Source organism: Xiphophorus couchianus, chromosome 10, assembly GCF_001444195.1.
Source record: "Xiphophorus couchianus chromosome 10, X_couchianus-1.0, whole genome shotgun sequence".
Classification (NCBI taxonomy): domain Eukaryota; kingdom Metazoa; phylum Chordata; class Actinopteri; order Cyprinodontiformes; family Poeciliidae; genus Xiphophorus; species Xiphophorus couchianus.
The window spans coordinates 7,634,409-7,655,989 of record NC_040237.1 but is presented as its reverse complement, the minus strand read 5'-3'; the positions used below and the strand labels follow the sequence as shown (position 1 = coordinate 7,655,989).

The window sequence follows — 21,581 nt, the reverse complement described above, 5'->3', positions numbered from 1 at the left end:
CCTAAAATAATGGCCCGAGGCATTTAAAAAAAACAAAAAACGGATTTTGGCAAAAAAATAAAAAAAAATCACTTTTGAGTCAGAATTCAGAAACTATGCCTATTTAAGAAGCTTTTATTGGCATTTTCTATGCAGTTTGCTTCTGTGTCTTCATTGAACAAAACACATCGGTGGTGTGGGACGCCTGTCAGAAAAATATTCCTTATGTAATTAAAATTTTAGGGTTCCCTTTACACTTGATTAAGACCACGCTGTAATATCCATTGGCAATTTGAGCTATAAATCAATCGTTGTGGTATAAATGAGAATGTAATGAAAGCTTTTATTGCTCCAAACTGGCCTGCCTTTAAAAAGGAAACCAGACTGTGAAGCTGTTGCTGGAGCGCCATGAAAGGCTGCCCTCTGGGTTCTTGTGCTCAGATCAAACATCCTCTGTTGGATGCTGATTTTTTTCTTCTTCTCTGACCTGCTATATCTGTCCATGCGCGCGTGGTTAAATATCAGCGTGCTCTGAGCGACCCTTCCCTCTGGCCCTCTGTGAATTCGTCGCTATGGCAACAAATTTTCCTCCACTGGCCTCGATGGGCAGGTAAATTAGAGGGTAAACGAGACAGAGGGGAGACAGGTCAGAAAGGCTTCAAAGGGAGCTTTGTCAGTGTGCTGCTACACAATTAGTGTTGCATAATGACTGATTTAATTTGTGCAAAAGAGCTCTTTGAATATGACTTTCATCCGCTGAAACGGATATAAATTCAACAAAAGGAGATAAAAGCATAATTTTATAATCCTTGAGTGTCTTCTCAGAAGGTGAAGTCCAGTTTTGATTATATTTCAAGAGTCAAATACTGACAGAATTAATGTAAGAAATCCTCTTAATAGACTTTAAAGAATGGGGGTTTGGAGTGTTTCTAAATGACATAACGTCAGGTCAAGGTTAAAACGTTTAGTCAAAAACATTATTAAAAATATACAGATGTGAAAATACGGGGAGGTTGATACAAAAAATTAATTTTGACTTTAGCATTTGAATTATATACATTCAAGGTCTGTCATTCCGTCTATTTTGTTCAGATGCCTTCACATATCCAAGTTGCAGAGGTAACTAGTCCAGGACATAAATTAACTGAAATGTCCTTTATTCCACCTCTACCAATGTGATAAATAGTTGAACTTACCCCAAAGTTTCCTTTCAGAGCCAGATGGTCAAGAAGCATCCTTATCAGATGTGCAGTCTACCTCAGCTCACTCATTTTGATGTTGAAATACTCATCTTATCTGAAAAGCTACAGTCACCTGGATGGGAAAGTTAATTTCAGATATTTGTTTTAGGAATCTTGCTCCTTATTCATCATGACAACATATTTGACACTAACTCAAGAGTTTTGCCTTTTGGCTGATCTACTTCTGCTCCAAAAGAAAGTCTACTCCAATGGTGTCTGATGTCGTTCAGATTTTTCTCTGGTTCAACTCATTTGAATTGAATAAATAAGTCATTAAGAGTTCCAGATACTCAGGAGCTAATTCGGCACCTTGAACATGCAGGGCATCAGCTAGAGTAGAGTTGTGGAGTAGTTGTCGATACAGAATTTCTTTTGTTTTTACTAAGAAGAACCTTCGAGTCCCTAAGGATGTCCTTTGCATTCCCACAGGATTTCTTACAAAATAATTTGATGACACAGTTGTTTTTCTCTAGTCTCTTAATGACATGGTGTGGTAATGTGGCCTTGGTTTTCCTTTTTTGGTTTAAATTTATGTTTCTTATATTGCTGTTTTGGATTGCTTGTTATATTTTGAACTTATTTACATTTCTTAGATTTAGTTGAGTCATATTTTTGGGGTGTTGTGTTGCATATTTTTGATTGGTTGTTTTGAGGTCACGTGCCATGTACACCGGGAGACGCCCCACTGCAGCGGCACAGGTGTTCTGCATCTAATTAAGCAGCGTGCAGACCAGGAAGGATGATAAGCCATCGACGGTGAGACAGCTAGAGGAGAAGCAGACGGAGCCGGGCTGGTTGTTGGTGTTGGAGGACGGCGCAGGCGGACCGGAGGACTAGAGACGGGCGGACTGGTCACCAAGGAGTACCACCCGTCTGATCGCTGTTGAGGGCAGCGAGTCGCCTGACTAGTCGCCGTCAAGGAGCGGGCGGCCGGGCTGTAGGAGCAGAAGTGGCTGGATCGCTGCCGAGGTTCGCCAGGGACCGGGAGCAGTAGAGGACCGCGCCCCCCCCTTGGGCCAGCTAACAGTCTGTTACGGACTTGTTTATTGACTTTGCCTTCAAGTACTGCCTGTGCCTCCTTTTTAATTATTCACCTTTTAAATACATTATTGTAAATTTTATTGGTCTGTTTTGAAACTCTGTTCACAATCCTTGCAGTTATTTATTTGGTACACCACTCGGGTGCCACAATGGGACTGCTTTTAGTTATACGAGATAGAAGATGACATTATTCATAGAAACTCAACGGTGTAACAATATATACAGTACAGACCAAACGTTTGGACACACCTTCTAATTCAATGGGTTTTCTTTATTTTCATGACCATTTATAAGGCAAGAAATCCCACTTATTAACCTGACAGGGCAGGTTGACCTATGAAGTGAAAACCATTTCAGGTGACGACCTCCTGAAGCTCATCAAGAAAATGCAGAGTGTGTGCAAAGCAGTAATCACAGCAAAAGGTTGCTACTTTGAAGAAACTAGAATATAAGGGGCATTTTCAGTTGTTTTTCACTTTTTTGTTTAGTGCATATTTCCACATGTGTTATTTATAGTTTTGATGCCTTCAGTGTGAATCTACAATGTCAATAGTCATGAAAATAAAGGAAACTCATTGAATTAAAAGGTGTGTCCAAACCTTTGGTCTGTACTGTATATATATATTGCACAAATTTCCACCTTTATAACTGTTTAAGAAGCTGAAACAGCATTTTGTTTTTCTTAATCCTTTATTTGTGTTTAAAATACTTATGTGAAGGAGTTTGAATTTAGCATTGAACAGCTCTTAGCCGAAAACAGGAGATCGGCTCCAACCAGAGGTGAATTCTCGGATTGGAACCTTATCAGTAATTATACAAGTAGTCCAATCTGTCTATAGCAGTTCAAAGTAGAGCCTGTACCTTCACAGTAAAAGCAGCACTTGAGTTATTCAATGACTGGATGAGGATGCTTCCTTCCTTGGTGCCAACCTTTGGAGCTTCTCTAGAGGTCTTCCGCTCATCAATCAAACCACCTGTACTACACCACAAAATGCGCTGAAGAAGCACACACGCACACACTGTATATATGGTGTGTATATATATATACATTATATTTCAAGATGAATTAGGTGTTCATCTTGAAATATAAGAAAGGGGGATTTTTTTTTTTTCATTTCTACCATGCAGGTATTTTGTGTTTGTAATATACAGAATCTGAAAAACAACAAAAAACCCAAATTGGGTTAATTTTCCAAATCTTTTTTGGGGGTAAACAAATGACTGCTCATTTTTTTTTAGTCATCTCTGGTTTCTGTAAATGTACTGAAAAAAGTGTGGATCCCTTAGATTATCAAACATTCTCTTAGTTTAACTGTTTCTCTTGGGTATGCAGGTGAAAGATGTTGTGGTTCTCGACTCATAACTTTACATTCTTCCTAAGAGACAATATTCTGTAGGATATTAGAATTATGTGGAGGAACCAAGATTTTACCATTGCATTTTAGCTTATGTTTCCTCAGCTGATGATTCATACAGGTGTTTCACAATAATTGGAAACTAGATAAACCTGGGTCCAGTAGCTCCCTGAGAACAATGATTTGTTCTCAGATTTGGAACAATGTCCCACAAACTGACTAATGCAAGATATTTTGGGGGAAAAAAGTAATTTTTCCTGTTAACCTTTTAATCTGATTATGAAGAAAGGTGTGAAACTACCATTTTTCACGCTATGCTTAAAATATCTGAACAGTCATACCTCAACACTTCCCATCTCCTGCTTTTGAATACATTTTCTTCCTTTGTGGTCAGTTGTCTCTTTATTCCTCCTTCAGGCTCTGTGGTTTTCTTAGAGTGTGAAAAGACATTCAGTTAAGGTGAAGTGGCGCTTCAGAAGTGTCCCTTTTATAAAAAAAAAAATATAGACACATTAACTTTAAACCAGCCATGCAAAGGGAAGAGTGCTGGTTATTTGCTGGGAAACAGCTGAGAGCTCCTCTGACCTTAGCAATGGATTGAAAGTCATAAACTGCACATATGCGCAGGATCCATGCTGCTCGCTGTCAACAACAAGCTCTAAGTTGAACATGCTTCTTTGGGGCTCAGCTGCTTTTCTTTGTAGCTGCTGCTGGGCTCATTTTTACCTGGTCAGCAAAAGCTACACCTTTATATAAAGATGTTCAAACATTTATTTAACAGTTCAGCAATTTAAGTTAAATGAATGGTGTTGCATTTCTGAATAGCAAAATGGTACCATAACACATGCTAGAACATTTTGTCATTGATGGAGATAAGAAGTGGAAATCTTTATATGCTTCTTTTTGTATATGTTCTGCATTTGTTGGAACCACTCTTTTTTGTGTCTTTGCAGTTTGGGCCATTTCTTATGTGATGGAGTTGCCTGCTGCTGGAGGCGGCTTCAGACTACTTGTCAGTTTGTGCTAACAGCAATAACGCAGCTGTAATGTGTCCATCTATAATTGCTTGTTTTTAGGCAGTTAAAAATACACAGATCAGTCAGTCACCTAATTACAGACACTCCTGCCTTCAAATCATTATGTACATATGTTGGAGCACCACCTGTTTGCGATTGAGTATTTGTGGATTTTTTTGTGGAACGTAGCTCCAAATTGTTGGTGGGAAATGTGCCCATTCTTTTATTTATTTTTTCTAACTTGTATCTAAAATATTTGAAAGAAAATGCATCTTGGGAAACTGAATTATCTCAGTTCTACCTGACTCACTGGTTGGTTGTCATCTGCAAAAGCAGCCAATATAGCAGTGTTATTTATTTCCTTTGGTTCTGATTGGCTGTACCCCAAAGACTGGAAATAAGGAAGTGCTAAGGTGATTTTCACTCCATGTATGCATGTTAAGGTATATTCTTTGTTTGAACTAAAACGACAGACAGTTCTTTTAGAGCAATCTTAGTGTAATTACTAAATGGAAGAATTAAGAAATAATCATCAGTTACATTTTTGTCTGGAGCTCAATGGATCCTGAGGATGATGATGGGAGGGATCAGTGATGATTAGGCTCACTGACAGTAGGACTTTTTAGCTGAGCCCACCGTCTCCATCGTTAGCACTATGTGACGGGTGTCCAACTCTATTTAGTAAGAGATGGTGTTCTTCATGCTTGAGATGTCTCTCCTCTAACATTCGTATTCAAATGTCTGAATTACCTCCCCAACATGTCATTATGATCTGCAGAGGACTGGTAAGGAACAATGATTTGAGTTTGGTGTGTGGGGAAGATCCAAAACATCCAGGAAATCAGCCCTTATTCTATGACTTTGTTGATGAGTTGAAATCCTGCTGTAAAAATTACTTGAAAATCGAAATTATTTATTAAATGTTTGCGAGACTGTGAAGTGATCAGGTGAAACTACAATCCTATGTGCTATCAACTCAGTTCTCCTTGTCTGGAGGAAGAAATGCTGAATGTGACCCAAAGAACACTTTAAGGTCATGTATTGCCCAACTTAGTCTCCTGACATTGACCCTACTAAAGGTCTGTGGAAGGATCTGAATTGTTCTGCTGCTTGAGATTTTCTGACAACAAAAGTTTTTGCTGCATTTACATGCTTGCTGTAACAGACATTTGCATTTTCATATCTGTTACAGTTTGTATTAAGCACCCTGAATATTAAATATTGGTCTGTCTTTTAATTATAGATGAAATTACTGATTTTGAATGAGGATTTTTGACTTGCTAATCCAGTTATCCATGCAGAATATTCCAATTAAATTCCCTTCATATGAGCTGTTGCTACTGGAGCATATTATTTTCCCAAGGTTGAGTTATCTGTTGTTTTAACAGGAGGATTTGAGCTCTCACATTAGAAATAATTATTTAAAAGAGGATTATTCCAGTGCTCACTTGTCTTTTGCTCTGGCTGACTCAGTAAGTGCAGATCCCTGTCAGACAAACGTTCGACCAGGTGCACAGATTCATTTCCATGATAGTTTGTGGCAGTTCTTTGTTGTCAAACATTTACGGCTGTTAAATGTTGTTTGGAAAATTAATTGGAACATAAAAGCCTGCAAACTCAGTTAAAGGCAAAGTCAACTGTACAGATTGTAATGGTTACCAGTGTTGTATAAAGTACTGAAATCTCAGAGTCAAGTAAAAGTATAAGTACCTCTCCAAAATATGACTTTGGTAAAAGTCCAAGTCACTGACTGAATTGTTACTTGAGTAAAAGTCTTAAAGTATCTGAAACTTCTTGTACTTAAGTATGGAAATTACTGTAAAAATGGATGTACTCAAGTAATGTAATGAAAAGTACAAGTAAAAAGTAAAACAAAGCAAATGCAGTTTGAATGACATTTTTAATATTTTGGTAAACTTGTCAAATACACTTAAAATAATGTACACAACCAAGTGCAGGCAAAATTAAACCTGCTAATAGATATACCTGCAGGCATCATTTAGTTAAGAAAATTAGGTGCTTTACCTATAGCACAAGGTTAACTTAACCTGCTTTACAACTGAACCAGCTTCTTAGTAAACCCTCCAGGACAGAAAATACAAAGTTTTTGTAAGCCTTAAGTTTTCCCTTCAAGTAAGGTCAGTGCTGAAAATGAGAAAAATAAATAGTACAGAAAATGCGGCCAACATGAAGAAAAAGAGCTGTTACGATTACTCTACTTCACAAATCAGTGAATCAGTCAATGCTACAGTCAGTAGGTGGTGCACACAACTGGTCATTATGCAAAAGAAAAAAAGAATTGGGAGGGAAATGCAGCTTATAGGCATCTGTAAACCTGGTTTTGAACTTGCATGCCTTTCCTATATTCGTTAAATTTAGTCTAAATTGCTATCGCTATGGCTTCTGTCCCCCCTTGAACAGAGAAGTCTAGGTAGCCTGCTACAATCAACATTAGGCCTAAGCTAAATACACCACGTATGGAACTGAAACAATGCCAAACAAAGTTCATTTATGGTCAACGTTTCACAATACAGTAGTGCCTAGTGACCAAGCTATAGTTACTGAAACAGGAGGATTATAACCATTTCATAAGACGTTACCTCGATGTGTTTCTTCAAGTTGGACGGGGAGTTTTTGTAAGATAGAATTTCCACATCTTCAGGCAGGAATAACATAAACTGCATGCGGTACGACGAATCTTTAACACCCACGAAAGAGTGTATTGTGTTTAAATAAGGCCATGGGCTCTCATCACCAGCTGGTGGTTCCCCTGGAGCCGTGTCTGACGTAGTTGCAGTCGTTGTGGTCTCCGTCTCCTCCTCCATGTGGCTGCTACTGATTGCGAGACTTGCTTTGTGTTTAATGGGAGAAGCGAAACAGGTGTATCCTATTGGAGGTGATGAACAAGCCCAGGCAAGTAGGCTACCGACTTTGTTCGGTAGCCTACTTGCTACTTGCTAATCAGTAGGTGGATCAAAACACTTGCATTTCTCTCTCGCGCTTTTTTGTAACGAGTAACTAAACCACACATTAAAAATGTATCGGAGTAAAAGTATGCAATTAAGTTCGGAAATATAGTGAAGTAAAAGTGAAAGTCATCAAAAATTTTCATACTCGAGGAAAGTATGAAGTACTCCAAAATATACTTAAGTAAAGTAGTGAAGTATTTTTACTTCGTTATTATACAACACTGATGGTTACTATGATAAAGTTTCTGATGGTTATTATCACAGTTTTGAAAAACAAGGCTCATTGAAATTGCATTTTATTACCATATAAAAATATTTTGTTACATCGTTCTGTGTTTTTGTTTGGCCCTCAAATGGAGCATCCCAGATGCCTCACCACCAGCAGTAGGCAGTTAAAGTTATGTGGGTGTATTTAACCATCAAAGACCAAAAGCCCTATGTTATTTTGGACCTCACAAAGCCACAAGAAAGACTTTTTCATTATTAATATAGTTAATTTTTGTCTTTATGAGGAACAAAATGATACAAATAGTCATTAGTCAGCGCTAGCTGTCTTGCAGCTACAGGGACCTTCACCATGATCTGATTTATCTGTTTAACTTGGCTCCAATTTGCCAGAATTTTAGCTTTGTACCTGTATGTTTTGTAGTTCTGAACAGCAACATTTCTGCAGAGTGACACTTCCTGCAGACGTATTAATATAAATATTTAAACTTACATCTATATTAAGTTTAAGGGAACCAAACACACATTTTCCTCCCTTCTAATAAAGACATAACAGTCTAAACACTGGGTGCAATGTATCTTCAGGGTGGAAACGCTATTTAATAAAAGTTGAATGCATTGTATGTAATGTGCCTGCTGTACTGTAATTAGCCTGGAACATATTGTTTTGGACTGGCATGTTTTTATAAGTTCAAAGTTTGTTTTATTTATGGAAATAATTTCACTAAGACACAGAGTCACTTTCTTAAACCAAAATACATAAAACAGACTTTGTAGAAGTGCTTCTGTATGAGTTGAGACTTTGTAGTTAATAATGTTATTAATGCTACTGTAGTTAGAAATAAAAAATAACAGTAACAATAATATTGACTTTTAAGGTGAAGAAAAACTAATTAATGCTACTGACTGCACTCTGGAGTGCAGTAAGTTTAGTACTTTGTTCAAAACTGTGATAATGTTGAATTTGTACACAGTAATCATTGTACTAAATTTTCATATTGCTACATTAAAAGTCATAATAAATGCCGCTGCCATTTATTGCAGCAGGCATTTGAATAAAAACAAAAGTTTCACACTGGTGATGTGACTCTTGCTTCCAGAAAGTTTCCCCTCATCAGCAATTAAACCGGTTTTATATAAGTAGCTACAAGATACAATTGTACATAATTTATTCAACGTTTATATATCTGTTATATAATTGCCTGATAAGTTTGGAATTTTGCCTCACCAGGAAACAGAGTTGCTTAGTTTTAAAATTTGATATGAGAATTAAGGAATATGAGTCTTGAGAAAATGTTCTTTTTTTTTTTTATCTACATTTCATTAAATAATCTGTGAAAAAATCAAGGAGAGGAAAGTGTGGTACAATGAAAAGGAGAGAAGAAAAGCCTTTACTTTTTTCCTGCAAAGTCTATATGTTCCGTTTATTTACCATATCAATATCTGTGACTACGTTGCAGCAAATAGGTGATTTATTTAGAATATCTTTCATTCAGACCATTTTTTTCTTAGCAAGCTAAATGGATATGGACGTTATTTTGGTTGGCACCTCGTTGTTGCTGCACAGAAGCCTTCGGTTATCTTCATTAGCCCAGCTGCTGTCCACTGCCAATGTCCTCTCAGGTGACATGCAGCAGTTTACAAGGACATAGTCCTTTTGAAGTTCTCTGCATCTGTCTCTTCATCTGCTGCAGACTGTTGCTGGTGTTGTGCATGTGAGCTGTGTGAGGTTAGAGTAAGTGCATCATACTGATTCATTTTTCACCTCCTCTGGCCAGATGGAGCAAGAGAGCAGCTGCTCCTCCTGACAGCAGTCAACACTGTGTCCATGAATGTGTAATTATCTCATCATCTAGCCGTCTTTTCTGTTTCCGCTTTGTATTTATTCCTTCTGCGCGTTTTTTCTGTTTATCTGCTTTGTCTCATTCATTGAGATTTTTTTCCTGTCTTTCTTCACACTTAACTGTAAATATTCTGAAGTTTTATTGTAGGATACAAACAAAAATTGTTGTTAGAAAGGTAAACAGGCAGACTTTCTAAACACAGGTTATTTTTCCCCATTTGAAACCTCCAATTAAGTTTTTCTTTCTTCTCTCTTTCTAGGGTGCAATTATGTCTAGCTGAGTTGGGAGTTGAAGTGCTAATTATCTCACCACCTATAGCAGGATGAAGAGAATAGTGCCTCAGACTGAACTTTTAATGTGATTTTAGGGCATAAAAAATAAGGCTAGCTAAATGTTTTACTAATATATTCTTCTATTACCTTTAGTGTAATGTGGAGACAGTTGGCAGATTAAAGGCTAACTTTACAGATGATATTTTTTCTCAACAGAAATATCCACCCTCTCAAGTCCCAGTCAGTGCCATCTTTAATTTATTGCTTTATTTTATTTACCAGTAAGTCAGTTCAGGTCACCAAGCATTGTTCTGTCCACTTCACTTCCTTGTCAAAGTGCAGCATTGTGCTCATGTCTTGTTTGATTTTTCTGTTTTGTTGCCCAACAATTTTCTTTCTTTGCTTTCTTTAGAGCGCATAATAACTGGAAGTAATTGAATATTCATGGCTTTTTATTTGAAAATGTTTCTTTCATCATGATTTTTATGTAGTCTGGAAAATTTTGGAATTTGATTTACCTCCACCCATCTTTCTAGCAGATACAAATCTTTTTTTTATCTGTCCATTTGACCTCTTTAAGTTCTCTGGATTTTATTTTGTAGGAACCATGTATTGTGTTTTTTTTTTAAACAAGAATCTTGTAGATGGATCAGAATTCTTTTCTAAAATAAATTGTAACCGAATGATTCCTTACATCTCCCCCTGTAGATCTCATTACCAGGTGTCATGGTGTGGACGACATACAGCTCCTCTGACCCTGAACAGTCACAGTGACAAGCCCTCTGTGTGTCATTAATTCATGGCCTTCAACTCTGGATTAAATTACAGTCGGCGCTAGGACAGAAATTACTTTCAACAGTTTCTTTCTGAAGCAGGCAGACTCACACCCTATTGGAGATTAGCTTAGTCTGCAATGTTTCATCACACGTGCACAGTCAGCACCATTAAAGGTACCATGGAATTAGTAATTTATTACCATCATTAGATTCTCATTTGTATGTGAGAAACATCTGCATCTTTTTTTTTCTGTGTGTGGACTCCCCTTTATAATTAAATAAATCGCATAAAAGGCAACAAGTCCAAATAATGATTCCCCGAATATATGCTGCAGTGTTTTCCTAACAAAACCTTTGAGAACAAGAAGTTAAATCCAATCTGTGTAATGACAAGATCAAAGGCAGCCGGGAGGAGACGCAGGCCCTTTAAGAGAATCGGAACGGGGAGGGCTGTGCATTCATAAAAGATGAGTTTATTCAGTGGCCATGGTAAGACATGGTTAAAAGCGCCTCTGCACTCCAGCGTGCTCTCATCCCCATCACAGACGGAGCATCCCTGTCCTGCCGAGCGCTTCACACATGCTGACAAAGCTGCGCCAGAAGCTGGGATATGGATGCTCTCAGAGGAAAGGGATAAGCCTGGACCAAGAGAAGAAACAGAGTAAGAGGGAACAACAGTAGAGGAGTGCATGGACAGGATATTAGGCATTATAAGGAAAAAAGAAGATAAACTGGCGGTGCGGTAAAGGACAGTAAACTGTTTTATCAAGGCGGAGAATGGGCAATTCCTCCTTCCCAGGCATGTCCCTTCTCTCTCCGTCCATTCTGTAGTTGCAGGTATTTCTAACTTGAGTGCCTTTCTTTGACGTGCTGGGAAACTACCTCTGTTATCCACTGGTCCTCCTATTTAGCATGCCATTGTCTATGCTTGCCAGACACCTTTGCATGTATTCTGAGGGTTAATTCAATGTGACTTTGCTGAGTGAAAGTATATCTTTCTAGTAGAATCATCTGCAGCAGGTCACTCTGCAGTGCATGAATTTAAAAATTAGGGCAGAATCTTATAGCAAGTTCTTTTTCTTCCCCTTTGCTTTGGATGAGGATGAAGCTGAGTTACTCCACTCTAATCAGTTTTAAAGTACTGCAGTCTACCTGAAATGCTGGCGAAGTGTCTATAAAATGCGTTTCAGAGCGGATATCATCAGGACTGAGTATCTGAGGACGGGGGTGTGAGTGGTGGTGTGGGTTGTGTCTGGAGAGCCTGTTTACTGCCTGTGTGGATGGGAGACTGTTGATGTTCTGGCTCTCTGAGTCGACATCTGGGCTAGTGTGAAAGGGAGCTATTGATGGATTTTCTAAAGGCTGCTGTTGGTTAGACAGGAAGAGATGGAAAATGCTGCAGCTAGAGATGGCTGAGCATTACTGCTGTGGTTTAGAAATACAGAGGCACACTTCTGTCCTCTGTCAGAAAAAATGCAAACATGGAAAGAAATATATTTTCCTCAAAATGGTTTTATTAGTAGATTTAGTGTATTCTTGTATTTTACATGCAGAATTCAAATGCATGCATGCATGAACTGCTGTTAGGTCTTTTCTCAGATTTTACTGCACAGTTACAGCAATAAATTAATTCTTCATTTTAAGGTTTTCAGATTTTGTTTATGCACAGCTCTCTTAAGGCCCCTCAACAGAATGGAAGAAGTGTATATCACCTCGGTCCTTTTCTTTTTGAACTGTTCTGATGTGAATATGCTGGTGTGTTTGTGATGATTTTCCCCTTCGATGACCCAGTTTCAAGCTTCAGCTGCTGGTTTAATAGCCACACATTTCACTTTAGATTACTTTTACTGGATAAAATGTGTGCAAATATTCATCAATATTTAGTACTGAAAGTGACTAAAATTCAAAATTACTTGCAGCCTTTTTCCAGTGATGTATTGCATCACTGTGACTGCATGTTGGTGTTCACGTAAATACTGTGATTTTTATATTTTATTGCTGAATAGCCCCAAAAATTCTTTAATCATATTCATTAACAAGCTCATGGAACCAACAATGGAAAAAATGTTGAAAGTCAGATGCAACAAAAGGTTTAGTCGGTTTTTGGAGTTTGCAAACATCAGTTAAAAATGATTGTCACTATAAATCATTATTCTTGTGTGGCTTGTACTGTAAATTATTTTTTTGCAATATTAATATGAACCTTTTCCAGAGGTGCCAATAAATGTGGCGCTCACTTGTACATTGGGTATAATTGAAAACCATCTTCAGATGGAAGGAGAAGAAGCCTTCCCTGTAGGGTGAGGTATTATCAGCTGAGTGGTTTAATCTTCCAGAAAAAGATTCTTATCTTTGTGATTTAAATTTAATTATAATGCATGAGCAGTCGAGCTGGTGCTGCCGCTGATTTTAGGGCTGGCTGAGGCTAAAATGGAGGCCAAACACTATCTTTAATCAGCGCTGATTTACATGATACCCTCCACCCCTTCCCTGCTCGCTGCACAAATCTGTCAGAAGATGAAAAGTCTTATCTCTCAAACGTATTGGTGGATATGGTGTTTAAAAATGCATTTGTTGTAAAATTCTGCATTGTCGATATCAGAGCTGTCACATTTTGCATTCTCTTGCTCAGAAATTGCTGAAAGGATTAAATATGAAGCATGTGGTTTAAACAACCACTTCTCTTGAACATTTCAAACTTATCTCTTTTTGCCTCACGAGTGCATGAGTCATGTCAGCTTCTTGACACGGCGGCACCCTCCTTACCTTCCCTGGAGGGTGTGTGAGGGGCGGACGAGCAGGAGGTGGTGGTTAACAAAGCTTTCACAAATCTCCAGTGACTGAGGAGCAGAAGCAAAAGAAGAGAGACTTGTTAGACGATCTGTCAAGAGAGCCGAGGAGGAATGGTTTTCCCATGTCAGCCTGATCAAACATCTGGAAGGATATAGACAGAAAGATGAATGGCAGACACGAGGAAGCTGCAGAGTAAATGATGCCGAGTTTATGGGACTGATTGATGCAGTCGCCACTGGCTGGGGAGAACCGATTCTGGAATATCTTCTTGTTTTTATTATTTATTTAATGTCTGAGTTCTGGATGCTGCATCTTTTTTTAAACTTAGGCATGCTTATTCTAAGCCTTTGGTGTCAAGCAGAGATGTTTTGTTTCTGGATTCAGAAGATATCATTAGTCTACTAAATTGTGGAAGCAAAAATTTAGAGAAAAGCGGCTTCCTTACGCAAAAAATGCAGCGTCTTCCAGTCTCATAAATCTTTCTTACTTTCTTAATGCTTTTCATCTTGTATGAGAAAATATGTGCAGTGATGAGAAGAAAAAACCTCTTTCTGTAATGATTCAGCTTAAGTTGTAGCTGATCCTGTTTTATTTTTTTAATGGACGCTAGTGAATGTTGCTGACCAGTGTTCTGCTAACGTATGCCTTTTGGCAGGATTCTAACCCTCATTGAAAACTCCTGCGTTAACAATTGTTATTTGGATAAAATGATTTTTTTCATATGCTTGAATAAAAACATGCACGGTAATTATGCTTGACTAATCATGCTGGACTGATGCAACCCAGGTCAGATATATTCAAATCTTTATTTTTTGGCAATATTTTTGTCTGAAATGTGATTTATTGTCATTAATGTGGTTTATTGTGCTGAATGAGTAGACAATAGAAATCATAAATGAAGAACAGCAAATTAATAATAATAATACATCTGCATAATTTAGCACACATTAGGTGCTTATTGGGCTTCCCTTTTTTTGAGCTCTGTGGTTTATTTTTTTTTTTCCAAAAGCTATTTATGGAGAGAGTCATTCAGCCTTGAACTCCTTTACAATAGGGTCAGCAGGATTTTTGAAAGGATTTTCTTGTAATTTAATGGCTTCATTAGTTTTAAAAAACTGCTTTGGTGAATGTAAAGTGGTATTAAAATGTTTGCACACTTCCTATTTTCATGAAAAAAAAAATAATTTGAGAAGGGGGGGAAACACGTCTTCACAACCCTGTATGAAAAATAAAAATCGGTAACACTAGTTAACTAGTTAACTCAGCTTTAAACTGAAGCATTCAAACATCTTACGGTGTTTTATTGAAGGGAATTGAACCAAGGAGAACAATGACAGAGTCCTATGGTGTGTGTGCTGTATTGAGGGTTTGTGGTTAACAGAGATGTGAGTTGAAAGGTGAAAGCATTGATTTGTCATTCCGTTAGCCATCACCTGTGGTCATCAAAAGTCTCGCACAATCCTAAGGTTATTGTTGAATACCAAGATAATATTTGTGGTAACTGACCAATGTTTTCCTAATACTCCTGGGTGTAGAAAAATTAGCATTTGTTTCTGGCATATCGTCTTTTAAGTTTTTTTTTTTTCTTTTAAATCAGAAGTCACAACAACTTACTTCCAAATTGCTTTGTATGACGAATGCATTTTGTTTTGTGTCTGTTTGCTGCACACATCAGTAGAGTTTAGTAGTAGCACTGGTTGACTGTCTGCTTTTTTGTAACAATGTATTTCAAAGTGTTCTAACGTGTAACAGTACTTCAATCCAGGTGAATAAAATATATTTAGGTGTCTGTAAGGGTTAAGTATGAAGTGCTGCTGCTCAACTGCCATGTGTGAACAGCTGAACAGACTGTAGGACCTCTTTAAAAAAGACTCCTGAATGCACTACAGGGTTAGCCAGGTTATGTTTATTTTCCCTTGTTTACCATTAAGATGCAGGTTTGACATACATATGTCAATGTACAAAAGCTCCAATCCATTTGCTTAATCACGTTTAATTGAGTAGATAATGTTAATAACCAGACAGAGCCATACACAATGCATATATTTCTTTATCGCTGGTCTCTTCTGCGCAGTGCTGGGTGTTCATGCTGCTGAGGAATTGTGCAGAATAGCACTACATTTGTGCTGAGTGAAAATAAGCATATCTAACTTGCAAAAGAAAATTAAACTGTGTGTTAGGAAAAATCTGTTTCTTTTCTTTGTCTGAGTCACACTTAAAAGGTTTCTTTGAAGCAGATCTGAAGTTCCCTGTTGTGAATATTGTTTTGAAGATTCCCAGCACGTTGTCTCCCCGAGCCAATCAACATTTCAGGTTGCAGCTTTCAGATTTCCACATTTCAGTTGGATGTTGGTAAATCTGGGAGCAGGAGGTTTCTTTTTGTACAGGCGCTCGGCAATTCGCCGTCATTTTCATCATTCTTTTGTAGTCCTGTGAAAGAAGTTTCTGGGACATTTAAAAACATGTTTTTCTCCACCACAGAAGGCAAAACCTTTCATAGGCTTTGTTGCAGCCATCACTCTATGAAGGGAGGTGTTGGGAATTGTCTCGGGAATGTGCATTTTGAAGTGTGCGAGGTTACTTCAAGGTCTTTCTGCTGTTGCCACATATTGAGGTTCTTTCACTGTTCTGAGATGTTCAAATTCAAATTTTATTTAAAGAGTGGATGACTGTTTTTCTTTTGGTTTCTATTATTTTTTTTAATATTTTGAGATATTTTTTACTCTAATAGAGGGCAACCTTCAGACGGCATTAATGTCACCAAGCCTCAGGAAGCAGAAAAGAATCTGTCCTGACATACTTCTGCAGGTAAAGACTTTGTGTAAATAAATACATTGAGTGTGTATTTTACATTTGTGGAAGCCGCAAACTCTCTTCCTGAAAGCCAAATCCTTTTTGCTAAATCACCATCACTGTAATTCAAGGATTAGGGCTGCTGTTTTAAACCAGTTACCCTCAAATAGACTGGAAGTGTGACAGAGTCTTTCTACTGCTACAGTGCCTTGCAAAAGTGATTATACTTGTTGACCTTTTCTGTTTACCTTGAAATTCAAACACGTATTTATGGCATGAAACACTATTATGAAGCAGTTTTGGATTTTGTTATTGGTGGCTCGCTCTTGTATGCGAAAGAAGTATCTTGTAGCTTCAGGTCTACCCTAAGAAATCGGATCATGTGATGTCAAAAAAATTGCTTTTGTTCCTCTGGAAACTTTAATGGTAACAGAGTCTAGGTAACAGAGACTCATGTGATCTGAGCAGGTATGGTGATATTGAAATAACTCAAATAAATCCTCTTGTGCCATTCTTTACACCTAGATTGTCTTCTTAATTGCAAATTTTCTCTTTATGCTTTGTCGTCTGGTCTGTTGGCCTGAAACACATTGTGGTTTTAGTTAATCATGTGTAACTTGTAGCCTTTATAAACTACATTTGTTTGTGCCCAAGATTAGGAAGACATGGGATATGCAAAAATTGTAATGAATGTTGAGATGACGGTGTAACTTAACTTAATCATAAGCTCATTATGGTCTTATTGCTTTTGGGTTTGTTGAAAACATGGGCTCCAATTAGTAGTCTATTTAGCTAAATCATTCTATTTATCTTCATCCCAACAACATAGTTTGAAAAACGTTGTATGTGGAAATATCTTCTGTTTCGGCAAAAATTGAATCTAGCTTTAGTTTACATTTTAGTTTTATAACCCCATCCTAAAACAGTTTCTGCTAAAATAAACATCACAAAGTCTATAACCAACACAGAGGGCCTGAATGCAAACAAGTACAACAAATCATATGGCACGGACAGAATTGGAAAAGTGGTGGTCTGGCTTTCAGTGCAGATGTCATTATGGAGGAAAACCACTTTTTAATAAAATGATCATCATCTAAAACAGTGGTTCTCAAATGGGGGTACGCGTACCCCTGGGGGTACGTGGAGGTACTGCAGGGGGTACGTGAAGCTTTTCAAAATATCTTTAAAAAATCAGTATTCTCCTCATAATAAGTCTTAGGAAAAATTAGTTTGTAAAAAGTTCGATAAAATATAAATGTGTGTTCATACACTGAATTATTATTTATGTATATATTTAATTTTGTACCATTACAGAGACCAATATAAATTAGCAGCGTTTTGCATATTTCAGTTTTGACTGGTTTTATACCTTCCTGGTGGTCACCGTCTTCTGTTTTTCTTTTTTGTTTAACCATGCAATGTTTGTAATATGGATGTATTTGTCAGGTTCACTGATATAAGTTGTTTGGCTTTAATAAATCAGACAGTGATTTTACAGCACTGTACCTCTTTTTAATTCCAAAAATATTTTGCCTGTGTCAGGGGGTACTTGACTAAAAATATATTTTTAAGGGGGTACATCACTGAAAAAAGTTTGAGAACCACTGATCTAAAAGATAGTCTTTTCAAACTGTGGACACAAAACCAGAGCTTGATTTTTAAAACCTGGCAGCAAATTGTGGCTGACATAAAGTTATAGATGATGCACCAATCAGGAGTTCAGTTTTAATCAGAAACTTTGATATGTATCAGTTAAAAATGCCTTGATCTTGACCTCAATCCAATGTCGGGGATTGGATCAGGAAATCCCTCATCTCCACATTTATTTGCATCTTGAGTTCCACGAATCTTTTTTGACAAGATTTTCTACTAATCTTTTGAAAATCAGGCTTCTGTGATTAAAATCTTCAGGACCAACCCAAAAATTCTCAGAGGTTTTAAGGTCAGGACAGATATGTGATTCTTCCTGAAGCAATCTTTGACAGTTTGAGCCAAATGGATCCTGGCGTCGACATTTAATGTCTGATCATTGCTCCAAAGCCTCACATAAATTAAAGAAGAAGCCACTTGCTACCTTGGTTCAGATTAAATAGGTTGCTGCAATCTAAGACATGTTAATCACAGCTGAACATTTTTATTTATTTAATGCTCTTCTCCAAATGCTTTCAAAGAATTTAAACTGAAATGCAGATTTTTATTTCGTAGAGTATTGTTAAGATGTATAATTACAGTAATTTGCAGTCTTGAAACGATGAAAATCTCTTCAGAAATTTGACATTAAATTACAGGCAATAATCTTCAACCCATCCTGTCATCTTCAAAGATGAAATAAACTAAACCACACTATATGAAGCAACACTTGAGAATGTTTCCTGCTGCATTGCATCACCTGTTTTTCCAGCACTGTGCTGTTGAGTACTTGAGATAACCAACAGCATTGGATCTGTAAAGTTCTGTCTTACTTGATTGCTTCAGATACTTAGTTTGGGATCTCCTGTTTCATTTTTTTTCTTAACCAGATCTTCTTTCCACTAAGGGACAGGTATATACTGTAGGTGGATGAGTGCAACACACATGCTGTAATAGCTTAGATCTTTGCCTGATCAAGTGGCATAAGTGTTCACAGTGATCCTTCAAAAGAAAGCAAACTGCTCCACTACGCTATCGATTAAATTGACAGTAAACAGCATGCAACAAGTTGCTCTTCTAGTGATTAGATAGAAGGAACAAATGACAAGGCTCAGATGAAGGGTCTGTTCTTTGAAGTAGCAGAGTGTCTGAAAAGAGGAGGCGATGGGGAAATTATGGAAATAAGTAATGAATGTATTACAGGGGAAGGGCTAGGTTTCATTTAGGCCTATTGCAGTGCTGCTGTTGGAGAAAATACAACAATTTGGGCAAATGTGAATGGGTCAGTATATATTGACTTTGACAGCGAGTATCTTTGAATAAGTCACTTTTTTTCCAGTATGAATTATATAAAGATATTTTTTGACAACCCTATTTAAGACTCTGGGGAAATGGACAAGGTGTGGACACATTTATTCAGGACAAGTAAACTTCTGAATTTGATATTGATACATTTCTAACAAATTGTCTCGTGGTATTTAGCAAATACAAAATAACTTTGATAAATATGAGTCACTTAAAACAACTTTGGATTTAGAAAAAACTAATAATTATTTGGCGTATGTAAACTTCTGGTTTCAACTGTAAGTACTAAGAAGTTTCACTAACATCTCTCTTCAATTTAGATATTGCTTGTGGATTAAGATGTAATTAGCTGTAGTTCTTCAGAAAGCTCTTTTTCAAAAGGTTCAAAAGTAAAACAATAACGAAAAAAGTCGATCAATCATGCTTTCTGCTGCTTTGTTCATATTTTTATGTTCTGTCTTGTTCCCCAAAGCCTAGAGCTAAGTTCACTAATGTGAATGTAGTTAAAAAAGTTCACTTTTCTATCGGCATGGAGTAAATCCATAAAGATAATCCATGATTAATAAGACCCCTCAAAGGAACACGATGCAAGGTTTCACAGTTCCAGATTGAGTTCAGTTATTCATTTCCTTTGTCATAGTGTCATGAAGTGAAATGCATTACGGTTTTTAAAATTAAACCTACAGTTTGGCTGTAGCAAATTGTACTTTAAGAAACATCAAGTATGTTAAAATAAGAAAAATGTAGAATGTGATGTTGCAGGTTACTGGTGCTATTTTAGATGTCTGCTGACAACTTTAATTCTTTTGGTTTTCGAACCTTTTTCATGCTGTTAAATTTTACTCCTTCAGGTAAAGAACAAAGTTTCTCAGTTACCTTAAAATCCTTTTCATTATCAGGTTATTTTTTCAGTTTGTAATGTCAAGTGTGAGTGTTTTTAAACATAGTTTCTTTTTGGTGAACGATGAAAGGTTGTAAACATTAATTCTTGCTGTAAATGTTTTATTTATGAGATGACTTATTTTATGCCAAGGTGAAGTAAGATGAGTGTTACAGCCTTGGCTGCATATCATGAATAATGATTTTCACTTGGACTTTTTCAGCACTTGGTTTGACCAGTTTTTAAAAATGTTTTTAATGTAAATCTTTTTTTCTTTTTTTTCCCCCTTATATGCATAAGCAGAAAGTCCTTCAACTCTGTTAAGGAGCATATTCGTAATAACTTATAAAGGGATTAGATCAAGTCTTAATGGTTAGCATGCTCCTTTTTTAAAGTGGATGTAGTCTCCAACTCCTTTAGTTGCTTATGCAAACAGAAAATACAAAAGGTGATCCTGCTCTGCTTTATTTTCAGAAAGCAGATTCAAGGGTAATTTCCGTCTATGCAGACTGTTGCATTGCATAAAGAAACAAAACTACCTGCAGGATCTCTATATCTCAAATTTCTGAGTCTAAGATCAATTACCTCAGTTTAACCATTTAATATTCTACATTACAGAACAAATTTCAGCCCTATAAAAATAATCAGAAACTACATGATTGTGATGTTGCTGAAATTGAGATGAGTACATCCAATGTAACTAACAAATTTTCCTAAATTTATTTGTTTTAATTTACATTATCATGATTCCTCTACCTTCCCCATCAATAGAAATAATAAGTTTACTGACAGGAACACAATAGACAATTTCTTATTTTTGGGTTGTGTTAAATTAACTTTGTCTTAACATGATCAAGAACAAATTCACTTTGCAAAACTTTTGTTACTTCAAAACTAGCTACATGTATCTATTGGAAAAAAAGCTAGGCTTGTTCCCAGCTTGACAAATATTCTTACTTAAAAGATAAAAATAACTGCTCTGTTAGTTTATACTGGTTGAGTGTAAATGTTAGAAGTCAGCAGTTTTTTCCCCCTGATCGATTTGTCTTTGGGGTTACAGCAGTTTAAGAAGTAGAAGAAAGTAGTTGTGCATTTTATTGTTCTGTTGTTGTTGACTCTCTTCGGTTCAGAAGTTTAATTCACTGTCTGGGTTTTTTTTTTTAATGAAGTTAGATACCATTTCTTTTGGTAATTCTAGCAAAGTTGCATTAAAAAGGTAAAGTTCTGTTGTACTGTGTGGTAAATAACATGATCCTAAACAGTATTGCTTGCGGTTCATATTTAATTGTTGAAATTATCTCGAAATGGTGAAGTAAAGTGGCCATTTTCTACAGTTACAGCTGCACATTAGGGAATTTCATGCTGGTTTTATCTTGGCTACATGCCTCAAGGTTTGATTTTGTTTGTTTTTTTAACTAATTAGTTAATCTTTATCTTTTTACTCTGAACTTTTTTTGTCCATC

General features: G+C 36.9%; 1 protein-coding gene across 3 annotated transcripts in view; it reads left to right on the top strand.

The window, feature by feature from the left end:
- Positions 1-11,214: 11,214 nt before the first annotated feature.
- The window catches only part of srcin1b (SRC kinase signaling inhibitor 1b), a 95,758-nt gene continuing 85,391 nt past the window's right edge, over positions 11,215-21,581 (top strand). The window contains exon 1 of one of the 3 annotated variants that reach the window (XM_028029833.1): positions 11,215-11,379. In XM_028029833.1, the coding sequence (XP_027885634.1) occupies positions 11,298-11,379 (82 nt within the window). In that variant the 5' untranslated portion in view covers positions 11,215-11,297. Of the gene's footprint in view, positions 11,556-21,581 lie in introns of all 3 variants that reach the window. The other 2 variants (XM_028029836.1, XM_028029834.1) reach the window with 2 other exon arrangements.